This window comes from Castanea sativa, chromosome 10, assembly GCF_040712315.1.
Source record: "Castanea sativa cultivar Marrone di Chiusa Pesio chromosome 10, ASM4071231v1".
NCBI lineage: Eukaryota > Viridiplantae > Streptophyta > Magnoliopsida > Fagales > Fagaceae > Castanea > Castanea sativa.
This window is the reverse complement of record NC_134022.1, coordinates 29630938-29649731: the sequence shown is the minus strand read 5'-3', so window position 1 is coordinate 29649731 and position 18794 is coordinate 29630938. Positions and strand designations below refer to the sequence as shown.

The following is an 18794-nucleotide window of genomic DNA, read 5'->3' as shown; positions in this document are numbered from 1 at the left end:
AGTTTCTCTTAAATTAGGCCGAGTAGAAGGGAAATTGTTCTATAATTTTTTTTTTCCTGCACAAGTTGTTCTCCTAGTAAACATACATAAAATTTACTTGATGACTTCTTCGTTTCCCAGGTTTCTAACAAATCCATCACATAAAGATTTATTCTTTTGATCGGAAAAAATATTCAAATAAGAATTGACTAATACTGGTTCATAATGGAGAATATAATGCTGCTATAAGTTAAAATAAAGAAGAGACTACAGATCGGACAAAGCAAGACATTGTTGTCGTGTCTAGCATCATTTACAAGAGTGTGTTTTAGCTACCAATGAAAATGAAAACAAAAAAAATATGGCTGGCAAAAGAAGAAGCTATAATTAAACAAGAAGCAACCAGTATATTTCCTTTCAAATTTTTGAAATTCTATATCCTCCTATACCTTGGCAAGCTTTATAAGTTTATACCAATTTGACTACAAGCAAAACACATGAAAGAATCACACTAGTGCATGTGATTCTAAACAATGACTAATATGTTGGGCTATTACTAGAAAGTAATTGGTCATTTGACCTATAAAGGTTCATTAAAATGTCTAATACCATTCTAAAGTGCTACTTTGTAAAAAAAAATAATAATAAATAAAGAAAAAAAATGTGTCAATTTAATTATTTTAATCGATTATTTTTAACTCTTAATCTCTGATTAGCTTTTACGCTAACCCGTTCCAACACTAACAAAAATATGATTCTTTATTTTCTGCATGGCTAAATTACCATCTTTACCAAAAATCCACCCACAATTAGACATATTTACCCAATATAACCAATAATTTGGTCAATAAATCACTAGTGTTTGTTTGGCTTTTTGTTTTTTTTTTTTTTTGCCTCAATTTTTTTTTTATAAAAAAATATAATAATAATAAAACTAGCTTAAATTTTAGTTTTTTTTTTTTATAGTTTTTTTTGTCACACATTTAGCATAAAAGCTACCAAAAACTGATACCCAAATAGAATCTAGATCTCACTCAACGTCAGAGCTTGGAAATTGGAAGATTATAAAATTCATTGTATCTCATTATTGATCACCATATATATGTACAGAAACATGGGAAATGTCAACCAAGAAGAAGAAAAAAAAAATTAGACTGTAAAGTTAACTCTTGCTAAGACTGCTCAGTGTGTAACAACTCCCAAACTACAAAGTTTAAACCTCAGCAACATGTGGTGACTTATTCAGAAGGGAAAAAAAGTCTTTTCTGAGTTTACTTTGCTCAAAAAGGCCTTTTTCTGGTCATGTCGTACGGACCTAACTATACTATGAAAGCTCCTCCAAGAAAAAGATTTATAGATTCTTCCAACTATCAAAATTCTTCAAAAGCCATAGCACTGAAACTCTTCTGTGGCTCCACCAAAACCGTTCACAAACTGTCCCATATTCGCTGTTCCATTCGCTTCATGCAAACCCTCAAGCTGCATACACAGATGGACAATACCAACTAAGATTGTAGCAAAGAAAATAAAAAAAACAGAGAACATGTCTTAGAATTGAAATCTAGAAATGGGTATTAAGAGTTTTTATTTACCCAGAGATACTCTTCATCTTCAATACTGGTTGAACATGCAGCTTTGGGAATCTCACCAGTTTCGTCATTGCGTGCGAATCTGCCACGTATGCGGGGTCGATTGTCGGCTAGTGTTTTTCGACATGCATACTGAGGTAGTGGTGGTGCAAATACAGTTAGACATAAAAATAAATAAATTAAAAAGCAGCCACATTTAGTTTTTTTTTTTTTAAATAATTTATCAAACACCTACATTATATAAGCCTATAAGGCACTTTCTTAATAGTATTGTGATTAAATTATTAAAGATTTTTACAAACAAGGTAAAATTAATAAACCAAAATTTTATTACCTTAATGGTCTTGTTGAAGTTCCTCTGGGTTCTTTTGGCTCTGTACTTGGAAATCCTCTCTTTTCTCTCTTCTGCACTGTAACGCCCTACTTTAAAGTTTGTTTCTTCATTGAATGAGCTTTCTGTAGCCAAAGGACCTGAGTAGGACCTTGGGGCAGTGTGAGTTGCTTTGATATTCTGAAAACAAAGCAAAAGAACACAGAATTTGATTAGATGTTAAGTTGAAAAACAGAGGAAAAGAAGAGAACTTTAGAGAGAAATTTCTAAGTTCTGACCTGCAAATCACCTGTGCTACAAACCCTTCTCATCTGTCCAGCTAAAAAGCTATTTTCAGTTGGGCTTAAGGCCTGGTTTTGAAAGTTTTGGGACTCCATGAAAGTATCAAAGTGAGGCTGAAAGAGAAAGCTGGGCTTTCCTTCAAAACAATTACTACTATAGCTCCTCTGCATGAACTTATTAGCCACATTCTCAGTCCCACAACTGTAACTCTGAGGAACAAAGGCTTGGCTGAAAGAAGACTCAAAACCCAATTGACATTCTTCATTTTTAACCTCTAAACCTTCCAAGCCAGACAAATTCCCAAACCCATATGGCACACCAGAAACATTAGGCAAACACTGCAAATTATGGGTTTGCATATGGTTCAAGCTATCTAATTGCTGGCTTGGAGAGGAGGTAGACACAAGTGGAGGAGAAAAGTGGTCAAAGGAGTGAGATTCTTCAACTCGGTTATGATAGTTTTGGCTGTCTGAAATTGAAATTCCCTGAAAAATATCAATCGGTGAGTCTGACATAAAGGTCAGGTCTCCATCAGAGGAGATCATGTCTGAGCTTGAATGGCGGTACAAAGGGTCATCAAAAATATAAAGATCTGAAGACATTGAAAAGTGTAAACCCGAATCCTTCTTCACTCAAAATTCAACTTTGACAAGCAAAAAAAAAAAAAAAAAAAAGGATAGCCCAAAAAAAAAAAAAACACAAAACAGGCCTATAAGTTGCTCAAAATAATGAAATATAATAGCAGCAAAGATGTATTTGAGTATTTCTCTTTCTTTTCCTTTTTTGGTGGCTATTTTGTCTGGGTAATTGGTTCTGAAACGGACACAAAGCAAAACTTAACTGACACTTGGGTTCTGATTTATTTATTCAAGGCTTTGGATTACTAGAGCTACAAGACAAAGAAACGCCAACTTCTCTCTCTGTCTCTCACTCCTCATTAGATTTTCAAACAAACACAAGAAGAAACCAGTCCACTTCACTAATGCTTAAATAAAAGAAGCCAACAACTTGTTTTCTCTTTCGCCCTCGTGCTTCTCTGCATTTCTTAAAAAAAACCCCAGATACTTTTTTGCTTTTCACAAAAAGCAGCGATTCTATCAAATTTTACTGAAGAAATTTATTGCCACGCCATCTTCTACCTCTTTTTCACAACCCCAAATACTATGTTGCTTTTCAACAAAAAGCTTTAATTCTAAAATATTGATTTCAAGATTTATAATCAATTATAGGCTTTTGTTAGAGAAATGTTAGATTATTACCACATTTTCATAACACTTTCACAACAAATCTTAGGTAGCAAGTTGTTACGAGTTGTTATTGATAGGTAAAGAAGTCATTTCAGTGATGGATTCAAATTGAAAACCTGTAACAACCTACCACCTAGGTTTTGTTGTGAAAATGTTATAGACATAGCACATGATAAGGAGGAATCTAGCTGTATTAGAGATTAATCTATTTATATATATCTAAAAGCTCAAGTTTAGCATTTATTGTTATTACGCTTCTGTTGAGCCATATCAGCAATCACCTCATTCACTTATTTCAAACCAATTCTCTCTAATTTTTAACCGTTTTTCTACTTATTATTTTCTCAACTTACTATTACACTTTCTTTAACCTTTCCCCTCCCTCTTACTTTTTCTTCTCATCTTATTTTCTATGAATTTGTTATTGTCTCTCACATTCTCTCTTTAAAAAATTATTATTCTCTCTCTCTCTCTCTCTCTCTCTCTCTCTCTCTCTCTCTCATATTTTTTCTAGCAATTCTATTTTAGGTTGATGATTTTTTGTGTTTTTTAAAACTCTATTATGAGTTAATAGATTTTGGTGTTGTATTTTTTAGTTCTCCATCACAAGTAGTTCATTTCCCTTTTATAAATTTGGTTTGATTTTCCTTTCTCAAAAAAAAAAAAAAAGGTTTGATTTTTGTTTGAGTTAATACATAGTTATTTTGGAAATGAGAATTGAATTTATATCAAAACACAATATTAATTATGCATTTAAGTGAGAATGAAGAATTTGAATAATTTCTTTGAAACCTAAAAAGTATAAGATAATTTCGATGAATATGAACCATCTTATAAAGGAATAATATTAATCAAATGCACTCAATTACAAATTGTTTAATTTTTAGGAAAAATAAATATTTTTAACAAATTTTGATAACAAATTATACATTATTCCACAATTATAAAATAATTATTTTTTCTCACGCATTACGTGAGCTTGCAACTAGTAAAAACTAACAAACAAATACCCTTAATTAAAAGATGCTTGGCTCTCAAAAAAATAAGTCTATTGCAATAAAAAATTCAACATTAACCAATGCACTTTGATAGTTGTTAACTGAACCCTTAATTTTATAAAATAAACACAAAGTTTTTCACAATATATTAAGGTAATAACTTGTGATGGAAACACTATTACTGTTACATTGATCTATTATTGACACTACTTTAATCATACACTAATCCCAAAAAGTCAAGTTAGAAGTTGTGAAAATAATTATCTCTCTTGATTAATTGTACTTTTGTTGACACACCATTCGAAAATGTTAAATTGGAAAAATTGATAGGTTAATCATAGACTCTTCTCCTGTCTCTTAGGGAATAGTCCTCACATGGGACTTATGGATGGAATCCACCCCTTTCGTGAGAGGGATTGGTAATAAAAGAGTGTTAGTGGTGTTATGAAACTTATTGTTTGAGGTAAATTTTAGATACAAGTTTCTAGATGTTTTCACTTAGGTTTCTATTAAGAGTCCAAGTTCACTGGCCTTGTCAGCAACAAGTGTAATTAGCTCATTGTAACAAATTAGAATTTTTGTATGTGTTCTAGACAGTTAAAGATAGTTGTTAAAAGTTAGTTACAGGTACAGCAAGTTGTTAAGCTGTTAGACTTGTTAGTTTGTGTGATTGTATTAACAATTGGAATATGGATATAAGTGTAATCAAGCAATGAGTAGAGACATGAGTGAGAATAACCAGCTTATGCTAAACCCTCTCTCTCTCTCTCTCCCTTATTTCCTCCTATTTCTATACCTTTCTCTTACTATAAGGCATGGCTGCCTTAAATTAGTAGCATAGCATAGAGTTAGAATCGGGATTCTAACATTTGGTATCAGAACCAACCACCACTTTAAGTAATCGGACGTAGGTCATTGAGTATGGGATCAAATGAATTGCAGCTTTGCAGTTGGACCTCGGAGGGGGCTAGTTAGAGGCTAGATTAAAATTACTGATAGGTGAGTGGAGCTACCAAAAAGAGAAAGGGCTACCATCGGATCAGTGTCATTAGAGTGAGCTGTCGTAGATGTCGGCTGCGGAGCGTGGTGGTATGTTATGATCCTAATGTCCCACATGGATTAAGTATAAGCTTAACCATGATTTTTTAAACTCTTGGGCACCCTTTCCTTGTAAGCCGGTTTTCAAGGGTGAGTTCTATCCATGAGTTTGTAACAGTTTCTTAATTAAATTCAACTATATGGCCTTGGAAATTATACCTATACACAAAGAAAATGTATTAAGCAATGAACTAATAAACAACATATTTTGTAGGTATTATATAAAATGTAAGACTTATGTACAATATTTTAAGTGTTGTATCTTAGGTTCTCTAATTAAATTCAACCATGTGGTTCCATTGATCAATACAACACATGGTCAAATTTAATTTTTCTTAGAAAGAAAACATTTTTTGTGTTGCATTCATCATTGTAATGACATGATTAAATCTAATTAAGATAATGTGTTTGGATGAAAGGGAGGAGATGAGAGTAGAGGGAAGGAAGGGGAAGGGAATGAGGGTGGGTCTATTGAATCGGCCGCTTAATGTAGCAATTCTATTGAACAAGTAGTTTTGGGGTGGGGTGGGGGGATGAATGGAATGAAATGGATTGAAAGAGATTTTATTTTATTTTAAAAAAATATTCTATATAGTCTCCTATTTGCAATGTTAAAAAGGAAGGAATGGTGATGAGAATCAACAAGCATTCAAGGATCCATTGCATGTTCCAGTTGGGCCTATTACAAGAGCAAGATCCAAGAAGATCCAAGAAGCACTTAATGGGCTGATTCAAGAGATTTGGGCTGATTCTAACGCAGGATATTCCAAGCTTGGCCCAAAGGAAGATGAAAGTGTAATAAATTTAATTCAAGCTATTTAGGGCTGATCTGACTTAATTGGGAGTGATTTATGGCATGAATTAATGGCTGATTGACTTTCCAGCTCTGTATCAGTTAAGGCAGATTTTTTCCTATTTTGGATCTGCTAATTTCAGACCAAATCAACTTTTATTTAGGGTTTTATTATTTAGTACGTTTTTTAGGTATTTTCCTTGTTTCTAGGTGCATTTAATGCTTTTTAGGTCAAACTTGATTCCTGATATGGTAAGGTATCAATTAGGGGTTATTTTAGAATATATTTTATTGCCTGTCAAGTTTTGTGGAGTCCTTAAATAGGCTCTGAAGTCTGTAAACGTTTTTTAGAAGATTATTGAATAAAATTCAGAAAAGGTGAGGCTTTGCTCTCTTTTGGTTCTTCAAGAACTGTGAACTTATCAAGGATTCTTCCTTGTGGCGTTCAAACTTTATACCTTTGGTTCGTGATTTTTTATAATCATTGGGTCAAGGTCAACTTATACCTTTGGTTCGCGTTTCAATTATAAACGTTGGGTCAGGGTTTCTATCATAAATCTGATTTTTAGCTTTCCTAGGTTAAATATTCCAATATTTTTGTTGGGTCTCAAAGCGTGTCGATTGAGGTTCGCATCAAATGGAATGGCTTTGAGGGAATGCTCACTCTATTCATTTTCTTTTTAAGCATTCTAATAAAAGTGAGAGAAACACTCATTCCTTTAATGAAATAGTGGTGTACCATATTCACTTCAATTTTGATAGAGAGAGAAAAAAGTAGAGGAGGTGAATGGTATAACAATAAAACTATTTTTTTCCCTTTCCTTTAATTCCTTTATCAACTCCCATCACACATTTGAGTAAATGCACCACATTTCATTTCATCCCATTCTCTTAAGAACTCCTAAATATAGTGTATAGGGATGGAGAAATGGTTTGGGATGATTTGGGGTGGTAATATATTGCTCCAAGGCCCTCATTCTTAGGCTTTGTTTGGTTAGGGGATAGAAAAAATAGATGATAGAAAATGGTTTGAGGATAGAAAAGTGGGGGAAAGAGATTTAATTTTCCGTTATATGTGTTTGGTTTGAAGGATGGATAAATGGAGGAATCGAAAACACCTTTGTTTGGTTGAGAAAGAAAATGAGATGACAGAAAATGTAGTTTGTATAAATTGACTCTCATGCCCCTATTATATAAAACAAATTTTTAATAATTTACTAGTCTTATCACACACTCTCTGCGCGTCCAATAAGGCTCTTATTTTTTTTTTTGGGTTTTGTGTCATAATTTTATATTCAATTATTGCCACATCAAAATCCTATATACACTTCATCTATTTTATAGTCGACACCTTACTTCTTCAATTGTTTTGGTTTGTCAAAAATCCATAGCCTGAGTTCTTGACTTGGGAAAAAATATTAAGATTATTTCCTTAAAAGGTATAAAAAAGAAAAGAAAAAGCAAAAGAAATTGAAATATCAACCATAAACCTAACCCAAAGTAAATTTAACCGAGCAAAGAAAGAAAGAAACAATATAATAAAAAAACATTTACATTGAGTAATGCTTATGTAATGTCATTTTGTTCCATAAAATTAAAAATGTGATTTCATTTTAAAATGACCATATCTAGTCAATATATAGGGATTTGGTGGATGAGAAAAATTACCTATGTCATTAGCTTTGAACATGATACTTGAACACAATAATTGTTGCAATTTCATCTCCAGGTTTATAAGGAAAAATAAAAGAATCATATAATGTCAAAGACAATGAGATTTATAAACAAATTTATTATTATATTATTTTTATGTTTACTTGTAAGAGTTGAGTCAAGATGCAATTCTATAATTAAAAGCAAGTGGCAGTGGCATTCAAATGATAAGAAAAAAACTACTTGATCATTTTCTTATACAACTTCTCTTGGTAAGTTTTGAATTTGGATAATTATTGACGTAGGACAACCACGCTGTTTTCAAAGGAACAAATAAACCACAAAATAAACCCTAGGAGTCAGCATCTAAAGGCTGCTTGGAGTTAGCACCAAGCAAACTGGAGTCGGCATCAGTGTGAAAGAAACACAATAATTTTATAATTCTCAAAAAACTGTTTTACAATAATCAGAAAAAGTGCTTAAATAGCTACAATAAAATGCATAAAGAAACTCTAATTATTAAATGTTTGGGCTTGCTTTATCTCAAGCCCAATAACTAATAGACTCCATCCATAACGCCACAGGTTGAGCCGTCTTCTTTTTGCTCTTCCTCCCATACATGTGTATAATTGGGGGTTTGTACTTTGTGTTCGCACCAACGCCCCTCGGGTGAGAAGAACTCGACCCATCAAGTGGAAATCTGAAGAGCTCTGATAGTACTCCATCAAGTCAGGATCCAGTCGCTGTAGCTCATCTCGAGTAATCCATGTGCAATCAAAATCTGGTCGCCCTCGCCACCGAACTAGGAAACGATGAACTCCTTCATCCCTGGTAGAAACAATCTGCTCATTTAAAATAGCATAAATAGATTCTTTATGTGCATAGGGTAGATTTAAGGGTAAAGAGGTAGGAATAAGGGCATCAATAGGATCAAGTAAAGGCTCATCAAAAGGGGTATCATGAATAGCTGTGAGGATTTTATAAACAACTAGATCCTCAATATTAAAGGAGGAGCTAATACCATAATCATGAGGAAGGTCAATGACATATGCATTTGGGCCCATTCGTTTCAATACCTTGAATGGACCAGCACTACGAGCCTGCAATTTCTTAACGGTCCCAGAGGAAAATCATTCAGGTCGAATCCGAATCATGACATAATCCCCTACCTGAAACTCTGCATGACGCTGATGAATGTCAACATGAATTTTATATTGAGAATTACTTACCTGAATTTTTTTGCAAATCTTATTATGCAAATCATGAATATGTTGTGCAAATGCCTCAACAGATTCAGAAATCCTAACATTTAGGGACATGGGCAAAAGATCTAAGGGCTTCCTTGGTGTATATCCATGCACAACCTCAAAAGGACTAGCACCTATAGACCTATTGACAGAGCTATTATATGCAAGTTGGGCTATAGGAAGAATTGAATCCCAATTTTGATTGGCTTCTCCCACTAGACATCGAAGGAGGTTGCCTAAATTACGATCAACCACCTCAGTTTGACTATCAGTTTGAGGATGAAATGCCGTGAAAAATTTCAATTTGGTGCCTACTAAATGTCACAAGGTCTTCCAAAAATAACTCATGAAGTGAACATCCCTATCAGACACTATGGTTTTGGGAAGACCATAAAATTTGACAATCTCATCAAAGTAAAGCTTTGCAATCTTAGAAGTATTAGAGGTCTTAGAACATGGTAGGAAATGAGCCATCTTAGAGAAGTGATCAACAACTACTAGAATAGAGTCATCCTTCCTAAAGAAGCACAAGGCAAACCTAACACAAAGTCCATACTCACATCTTGCCACGACCGATCTGGCACAGGTAGAGGCGTGTACAAGCCAGTGTTTTATTTGTGATGTTTGGTTAGTTGGCATGTACGACACTGACCAACTATCTTGGCAACGCCCTTCTTAAGACCAGGCCAATAGAATTGACGTTCCACTTGCTCGATTGTTTTGTCTCGAGCAAAATAACCTGCAAGGCCTCCCGCATGTATCTCCCAAACTAGGAAATCTCTCACTGAAGATCGAGGGATACATAACTTGTTGGATTTGAACAAGTAACCATCTTGAAAAGTATAATCATCTAGGATTGGTCTTGAGGCATTACTTAGGCTAGTGTAGAGCTCCCTAAAATCTGGGCATGACTCATAGTCATCCTTGAGTCGTTCAAATCCAGTAACCTTAACACTCACGACTGATAGCAAAGACACCCTTCGACTTAGTGCATCGGCAACCTTATTCTCAACTCCCGCCCTATGTTTCACCACAAAGTAGTAGTGTTGCAGAAATTCAACCTAACTACCATGCCTAAAATTCAGCTTCTTTTGGGAATGGAGATAACGCAAGGCTTCATGATCAGAGTAGATAATAAATTCTCGAGACAACAAGTAATGGTGCCAATGCCAAAGAGCTCGAATAATGGCATAAAATTTTTTGTCATATGTGGAGTACTTTTGCTTAGCATCATTCAACTTCTCACTAAAATAAGCAGTTGGGTGGCGCTCTTGACTAAGTACTCCCCCTATACCAATACTTAAGGCATCACATTCCACTTTAAAAGGTTTGGTAAAATCAGGGAGACGCATGACAGGTGTCTCAGTCATGTTTTGTTTTACCTCATTGAAAGCCTTAGTTCAGCTTTTGTCCAAATAAACTCTCATTGTTTCATGCAGTCAGTGATGGGGGGACATAATGGTATTAAACCCTTTGATGAATTGGCGATAAAAGGAAGCGAGCCCATGAAAGCTTCGAATCTCATGGATATTTTTGGGCTCAGGTCAATCCACAATCGCTTGAACCTTTTGGAGGTCGACAGAAACTCCTTAAGAGGATACTATGAAACCTAGGAAGACGACTTTATAGGTAAAGAAAGAGCACTTCTTGAGGTTACCATATAAACTCTCATTCCTAAGGGTAGTACAAACTTGAGTTAGGTAGTCTAAGTGTTGCTCCCTAGACTTACTATAGATGATGATGTCATCAAAGTACACAACCAAGAATTTCCCCATAAAAGGCTTGAGCACTTGAGTCATCACCCTCGTAAAGGTACTAGAAGCATTGGACAATCTAAAAGGCATGACCATCCACTCATATAAACCATCTTTCGTCTTGAAGGCAGTTTTCCATTCATCACCAAGACGAACTCTAATTTGATGATAGCCACTTTTCAAGTCTATCTTGGAGAAGATCTTTGCTCCAGCCATCATATCCAACATTTCATCCAACCGAGGGATAGAAAAACGATATTTCAGAGTGATCTTGTTGATGGCACGACTATCAACACACATCCTCCAAGTTCCATCTTTCTTTGGAGTTAAGAGTGCAGGAACTGCACAAGGACTCATGCTTTCACGAACGAAACCCTTCCTAAGTAATTCTTCTACCTGTGGGGCTCATCCTATAGTGAGGCAAGTTAGGTAGGGTCGCTCCGGGCACAAAGTCTATTGTGTGTTGTATGTCACGCATGGGCGGTAAATGATTGGGAAGTTCCTTAGGGAACACATCCTTAAATTCCTAGAGCACTAACCTCATGTCCTCAGGTTGCTCCTCACGAGTCTCTCCATGAAGTTCCCTGGTAACTAAGACAAACACAATGGATTCTTGAACTGCTACCCTTTTAAATGCCTTTGGGCTTATGATGTTTAGGCCTTTCGCCTTTGGTGCTTCTGTCTTCTTGCTCATGTCAATTGGCTTGGGTTTCAAAGGATTAAGCACAATCTTCTTACCTTCAAACATAAATGAGCAAGAATTGGATAGCTCATGAAGGGTGACATCCAAATTATAAAGCCATGGTCTACTTAAGATAATATGCCCTACATCCATGAGAATTATGTCACGCCATATTTCAGCCTTATAGGTGAGGAATTGAAGTGGGACAACACATCTTTCTTTTATGGCTATGGAGGAAGTATCCACCCAAGAAACTTTATATGGGTTAGGGTGTGGGATCAATTTCAAGCCTAGGCGGGAAACAATGTTAGAGGACACTGCATTAATGCAACTTCTACTATCTATAATAATCTTGCAAGTTTTGTCTCCACACTTAGTGTAAGTTTGGAAGATGACACTCATTCGCCAATCATCATTGTCTCTCTGTTCTGCCAAAGCACACCTTACCACATTCACTCTAGGGGCACCAAAGACAAGCTTGGAATCATCAACCTGGGAAGAGATGGCTCTAATGCACGTGAGATAGCTAGGATCATCTTCCCATTCTGCCTCAACATCTTGTATTTCTTCAACATTTGGATCATACACCAGCTCCTCAACATCTTCTACCTTTTCATCATCCTCTTGAATGACAAGGGTCCTAGAGGGACATATAGCTGCGATATGTCCAACCCCATTGCATTTGAAGCATTTGAGGCAAGAGCCTAATCTTAAGGGTTCATTGATCACGCCTTTTCCCTTGTCCTCTTTTTCTATTTGGATGCTATTGGGGTTGACCTTAGTGAGTAAGGCAAGTCTAGATTTGCTACTAAAAGGTTGAGGGTTGGTAGGAACACTTTGAAGCTCAGAACGTCGCCAAAAGACAGATTTGGATATTAACTCACAATTCCTAGCAAGGTCATATGCTTCTCCTAAGGTAGTGACTCCTTAGATGATAATCTCTCCTAGTAGGTTAGCATTTAAACATTTCTTGAACCTATTGAGTGTGACAACCTCTTTATCGACTATTTGAATTCGTCTCTTGAATTCCTTGAATTTCTCTATATACTCAGCCATAGGATTAGTGGCTTGTTTTAGGCGATCCCATTCCTTAAGGAGGGAGCTCCTATAAGTTGGAGGAAGGTAATTCCTCGAGAGTGCATCCTTCATCTCAAGCCAATCAGTAATGGGGGGGCTCACGACATTGCCTAAGGGTTTCCTTAAGGTCCTCCCAGGAAAGACCGGCTCTCCCAATTAACTTCATCTTGGTATACCTCACTTTCTTATTCTCAGCCCAATGGTAATAGTCAAAGAATGGGTCTAGGCAGCCATTAAAGATGGGTGCTTCTATCTTTTCCTTAGACATCCTATCATCATAATCCCTAGGGCCATTGTGATTATAGTGATCATATTCAAAGTTTGGAGCCTTATTAAAGTAACCATAATTATTTTGCCTAAGCATGTTATCTCCTTCATGGCTAATAGTCTCTCTTTGAGATGCTTCAATTCGCTCAACCCTATCCAGTAAAGCTTGGACACTTTTTGCTAGGTCTCCTATGGTTTGCTCTAAAGAGGGCCTAGACTCGAAAGTGGATTGATGTTCAGGATTTGACATGATGCGACCACTACGTAGATGCATGCAACACTATATTTATGAATGCAGTTGAGATTCCCAAAAATTCAACCACTTTTCAATGTAAAATTAAGGTCAAACAAGAGTGCATGTAGAGACTAGATCAATGAATCAAATGAATAAATTGCAGTCAAGTAGTGACAGTGTTCACAATATTGAGAGATAGCACAAACAAAAGTCAAATTCCAATAAGCTCCACAATTAATAATGAGAATTAGATATTTCAAAAAAATTGGGTTATGTCTTTTGTTTTTTTTTGAAATTTTAGAATGGGTACTGAAAGAAAGCACACATAATAAAAATAGCTAATTTGAGCACAAAATGGGTAGGCCAATGGAGTATGGTGGGATATGCACATAAAAAAATATAAAGATAATATTTTTTTTAATGAGATGAAATTGAATCCACCAAAAAGAGAGTAAGAATCGTACCATTGTCAATGGCCAACGTACTGCACTTGATAGTCACGGACTTGGCTCCTTAATTGAGTGGGTCTAATTGGACAGAGTGACCTGTGGATGAACAATTTAAAAGCCCAATGTAATGGGCTGCCACAGCAAGCACTACTTTCTTTGTTTTCATTTTGATTTTTTTTTTTTTTGCAAAATAATAAAAATCACTGTTGCGATGGACTTAAGGGTCTACAGACTTTAAAACTTAAAAGAAATTTAAATGACAGGCTTTTAAAACAAACTTAAACTATAGACCAAAAAAAGAAAGTCCATAAAACTAAAAGAGAACAGAAGCTCGAAATTGAAAAAAATTTGCTTGGCGATGGACTCGCAGCGCTAGGGACCGACGACTGTGGTGGCACGAAGATGGGGAGGACAGCGGCAGCTCGAATTATGGAGGAGTGGTGGCTGCTGTCTCGGGTCTTGGCATCGAAGTGGGTCAGCGTCCTCAGTGGCGGTGGTCGAGGGTGATAATGGGTTCGGCGACTGGTGGCTGTTGGGTTTTGGGGCGGTGGGTTTTGATCTTGTGGGTTTTGGCGGCTGGTGGTTGATGGGTCGCCTTCTCTCTTTTTTTTTTTTTTTATAGTGATTTGTGGGTTGTGGGTTCTGTGATCAGAGGCGGGCACGGATGGTGGTCACCGGCTTGGGAGGCGTTGCTGGCTTCTCTGTTGGCTTTGGGGTGAAAAACTCATGTGGGGCTTGGGGGTATATACAGATTGCAAGGGCTGGTTTGGGATTGTTCAAGATCTCATGGGGCAAAAACTTGAAAGGTACTGTCATATTTGGTTGGCTTGGTCTTTTGATGGTTTTGCTTTCAAGTGGTTGTCTACGGTTGTGTTGTATGGACCGAAAGTCTGCTCTGACACCAAAACTGACGTAGGAAAACCACACTGTTTTCAAAGGAACAAATAAACCACAAAATAAACTCTAGGAGTTAGCACCTAAGGGCTACTTGGAGTTGGCACCAAGCAAACTAGAGTCGGCATCGGTGTGAAAGAAACACAATAATTTTATAATTCTAAAAAAATTGTCTTACAATAATAAGAAAAAGTGCTTAAAAAGTTACAATAAAATGCATAAAAAAAAACCGTAATTATTAAATGCTTGGGCTTGCTTAATCTCAAGCCCAATAACTAACAGACTCTATCCATAAGGCCACAGGTTAGGTCGTCTTCTTTTTACTCTTCCTCCCATACATGCGTATAATTGGGGGTTTGTACCTTGTGTCCGCACCAATTATAGTAGTAGGTTTGGAGTTGGAGCTTTGAGTTTTGAATTTGGATAACTGTTTGGTAATTATCCTTTAACATGAGAAAAAAGGACTGTAAAAAAGAGGAAGAAAGAAGAAGCATTTTTTTATTTAAAAAGAAAAAGATGACGAGAGAGAGAAAGAGAGCTTTTAAAAAAAACCTAAACAAGAAATCGGTTTTATCTCTTAGAGCATTAGTATTGGTGGTGCTAAAAAGCTAAATTGTTATTTTTAGCACCACAAACTACAAAATTGGGGCTGCATTGGTGGAGCTAACACAATAATTTTTTGCTTCTCAGTTACAGTGCACATCTATTAGTTACAGTGCACACACACACACACACACACACATATATATATACACACTATTTGTGTTCACACTAGGTTAAATTATTTAAATAATTTTTTTCTCTTCTTTCTCATTTCTCTCCAGCACTGCCCTTATTTCCTCTTGACTGAGCCTTTCTTCTCTTCGTGGTGTCACCTAGTTCGTTGAGATTTTTGGTGTGGGTTTGTGGTGTGAGTTGACTGGGTGGGTTTGTGGTGGTGGACCGGTGTTGGTTGAGTTTGTCTACATTTATGTGGTTTGGTGGTTTGGATTGGTGGTTCTAGTGGTGGTGTGGGTTTGTGTGGTCCGGTTGTGCTGATTGTGTGGTTGTGACGATTGTGCGTAGGAATGGCAATGGGCCGGGTTTTTGCGTACCCGGATTCGACCCGCGGGCCCGGACCCTCGACCCGAACCCAGCCCGATTATTAAACGGATTTTTTTTTCCAGGGCCAAGACCTGCCCCGCCGGGCCCTGTTTAGCCCAACCAGATTTGGGCCCAAGCGGCGGCCCAAATCGCGTCCCAACCAAAAATAAAAAGAATTGAAGCCCATTAAAATTTTTTGCCAAGCCCATTCAAGCCGTATAACGTGGCCCAAATGCCAAAATTTGGCATTTAGGCCACGTTATATGGTAGCCAAATCATAGGTTAATCATAAATCAATAAATAACCTGTTAATTATACATCTATAAATCAATAAATCATAACTAAGATTTTAAATCAATAAATCACCTAGCTAAGATAACCATTTAATCATTAATCAACAAAATCATAGCTAAAATCACCACCTAAACATAAAAATAAAATAAATCCAACAAGTCCAAGAAATAATTATCACAAGTCCAACAAGTCTAAGAAATTAAAAAGCTACAAAATAAATCCTACAAGTTTAGAATAATTACAAACCAACAAATTAATCCAACAAGTTTAAGAAATTAAAAAGACTACTAAATTAATACAAAATGTCTAATCCTCCACAATTGTGACACAACGCCCATCCTCTTCATTAGGCTCACCATCATCAAGAATTGATTGAAGTGTATAATCTCCAGATATAGTTGAAGAACCTACAACAACAATGAATTTAAAAATGGAATAAACCTCATCAAATTGTAACTAGTAAATATAAAAATACAATTTTGATTTTATAAATAGAAATTAGATAATTGCTAACCGTTGATTTCACTCCATAAATAATTCTGAGTACATATTATTGCCTCTATAGTCTTGGGATGTAGCCTATTACGGTGTGGACTTAAAAGTCTCCCACTAGTGCTAAAGACAGATTCTGAAGCAACCGTTGTGACAGGAATGACTAAAATATCTTTTGCAATCCTTTGTAAAGTAGGATACTTGATACCATTACTTTTCCACCATCTCAAAATATCAAAATCTTCCTCTTCAACACTCCCTCATCAATGAAATGATCAAATTCCATTCTAGCACTCCCATGTTTCTTTGAACTACTTGAACTATTGCCCCACTCAACCTAAACTTCATTATCTACAGGGGGCTCATCTATATCTCCATACTCATCAAGCAAATTATAACAAAAATTCTTAATTTTTTTAATCTCCAAATCATAATTATCACCATAAATGTTAGGATAATAAAACTCCAATTACTTCATCTTATATCTTGGATCTAAGATAGCAGCAACAACCATAACAACACTAACATTAGCCCAATAAGAATTAAATTTAGCAAGCTTGCTTTCTGCCATCGTACTTATCATCCCATTTGAAGACAAACTCCATTCATTCAATGTAATTATCAACTCACACACCAAAGTAAAATACATATTAGTTGTGGGATTCTTACGACCAGAGAAAAAACTCAATCACACTACGAAACAACTCCAACCTCCTACAAATATCTTTGGCTAATTCCCAATCATATTCATTTGGCAAACAAGTATAAGATGTTTCACGTTTAGCCAAACGTGAGAAAACATCTTTATAAATCAATGTAGTAGAAAGCATTAAGTAAGTTGAATTCCAACGAGTTTTACAATCTAAGACTAACTCTTTGTGCATTGAACACACAATTGACGTGCATTTTCTTCAAATTTCTGCCTCTTTTTTGGTGATCCAGTCCAACAAATCACACTATCGCGAATCCTTTCAATTGCATCACCAATAAGAGACAACCTATCTTGAACAATCAAATTCAAAATATGTGCAAAATATGTGCAGTATACCTCATATGCAACATAAACCCACCCAACATAAGAGAACTAGTATCAAGCTTATTCAAGAGAAGTCTTATCATGATATCATTAGTACTAAAATAATAAACAGTTATTGTGGACAACTTCCTATCAATGTTCCACTCTAAAAAACAATCAACAAGGACTTCAATGAGGACATCTTTCGTGTCTGGATAAGGAACATAAACAAACCTAGAAAAATAATAGGAATAATTATAACATAACTCAATAAACATTCAATTTAACATAAAATCTAAACATTCAATTTAACATAACTCAATAAATATTCTAAATGTAAAGTCTTTAACATTCAATTTATAAATAAAAAATTACCTTAAAACTCGGCTTTGCAATGTCCAAGTATGATCAATAAAATGAGCGGTAATAACCATAAACTCTCTCTTTTTGTTACTTGAAGTTCACATATCAGTTGTAATTGCCATCCTACTTCCATTCTTGTCCGTCATCTTCAAAGCTTTCTCTTTCTCATTATCATAGATTTTAAGAATGTCACTCTTCAAAGTATTTCTTGAGACAAGTTTAAACAGAGGTTGAAGAGAAGCCACAAATTCTCTAAACCCAATGTGGTCAACTATTGAAAGGGGGTGTTCATGTAAGATGACCATACGAGCAAGATTATTCCTCACTTTGACTTGATCAAATTGGTAAGCATTTGAACTCATAGTTCCATTCACCTTATTTTGTTGTTTAATTAAGACTTGTTGTTGCATATTCCTTATATTTTTAAACTTCAACCGTGGACATCTTGCTAAATGATTACGCAAATGAGTTGTACCTTGGCTAGAATCACCCAAGTAAAATTTGCTACAATGATGGCATTGGGCTTTAAATTTTCCGTCAACTTTCTTCCTTGTAAAATGATCCCAAACATCTGAAGCAGTCTTTATTTTTCTACTTTTATCCAAGTCCTCATTTATAGGCTCTTGCTCTCCCTCTTCCTCTGTCCCTTCTTGTTCCTCTACCTCTAAGTCTTCTTCCACTAAGTCCACTGTTGGGGATTTTGGACTCCTAATCGGTTCAGAAGTTTGAGAGTTAGAATCAAAACAAATATTTACAAATTTATTATTACACATACTCATTGATTAATAGGCACAAATTCATAATTACACCGATTCACAAATTCTATCAACCCAATCATAATTAAACATGATTAACTACAAATTCAAACACTTACTCATTATTTAATGGGCATAAAGGTGATGGTGATCCTGAAGGTGAGCTGCTAGACGACAATGGTGAGGGTGATCGTGAAAATGGCGAAGGAGACCGCAT

The 18794-nt window shown here is 35.8% G+C and overlaps 3 protein-coding genes across 3 annotated transcripts; all 3 read right to left on the bottom strand.

Moving 5' to 3' along the window:
• Positions 1-1171: 1171 nt before the first annotated feature.
• Positions 1172-2806, bottom strand: LOC142611746 (zinc finger protein CONSTANS-LIKE 1). Its single transcript, XM_075783866.1, has 4 exons — positions 2178-2806; positions 1903-2079; positions 1572-1700; positions 1172-1458 (listed from the first exon to the last, which is right to left on the bottom strand). Exons 1-4 carry the CDS (start codon positions 2781-2783, stop codon positions 1360-1362), a joined length of 1011 nt encoding a protein of 336 aa, XP_075639981.1. The 5' UTR covers positions 2784-2806; the 3' UTR covers positions 1172-1359.
• A 5676-nt stretch (positions 2807-8482) lies between these two features.
• LOC142612363 (uncharacterized) lies at positions 8483-11328 on the bottom strand. Its single transcript, XM_075784463.1, has 5 exons — positions 10947-11328; positions 10436-10505; positions 9870-10237; positions 9200-9528; positions 8483-9070 (listed from the first exon to the last, which is right to left on the bottom strand). Exons 1-5 carry the CDS (start codon positions 11326-11328, stop codon positions 8483-8485), a joined length of 1737 nt encoding a protein of 578 aa, XP_075640578.1.
• A 4930-nt stretch (positions 11329-16258) lies between these two features.
• LOC142612362 (zinc finger BED domain-containing protein RICESLEEPER 3-like) lies at positions 16259-18794 on the bottom strand. Its single transcript, XM_075784462.1, has 5 exons — positions 18697-18794; positions 17925-18530; positions 17493-17693; positions 17318-17442; positions 16259-16359 (listed from the first exon to the last, which is right to left on the bottom strand). Exons 1-5 carry the CDS (start codon positions 18792-18794, stop codon positions 16259-16261), a joined length of 1131 nt encoding a protein of 376 aa, XP_075640577.1.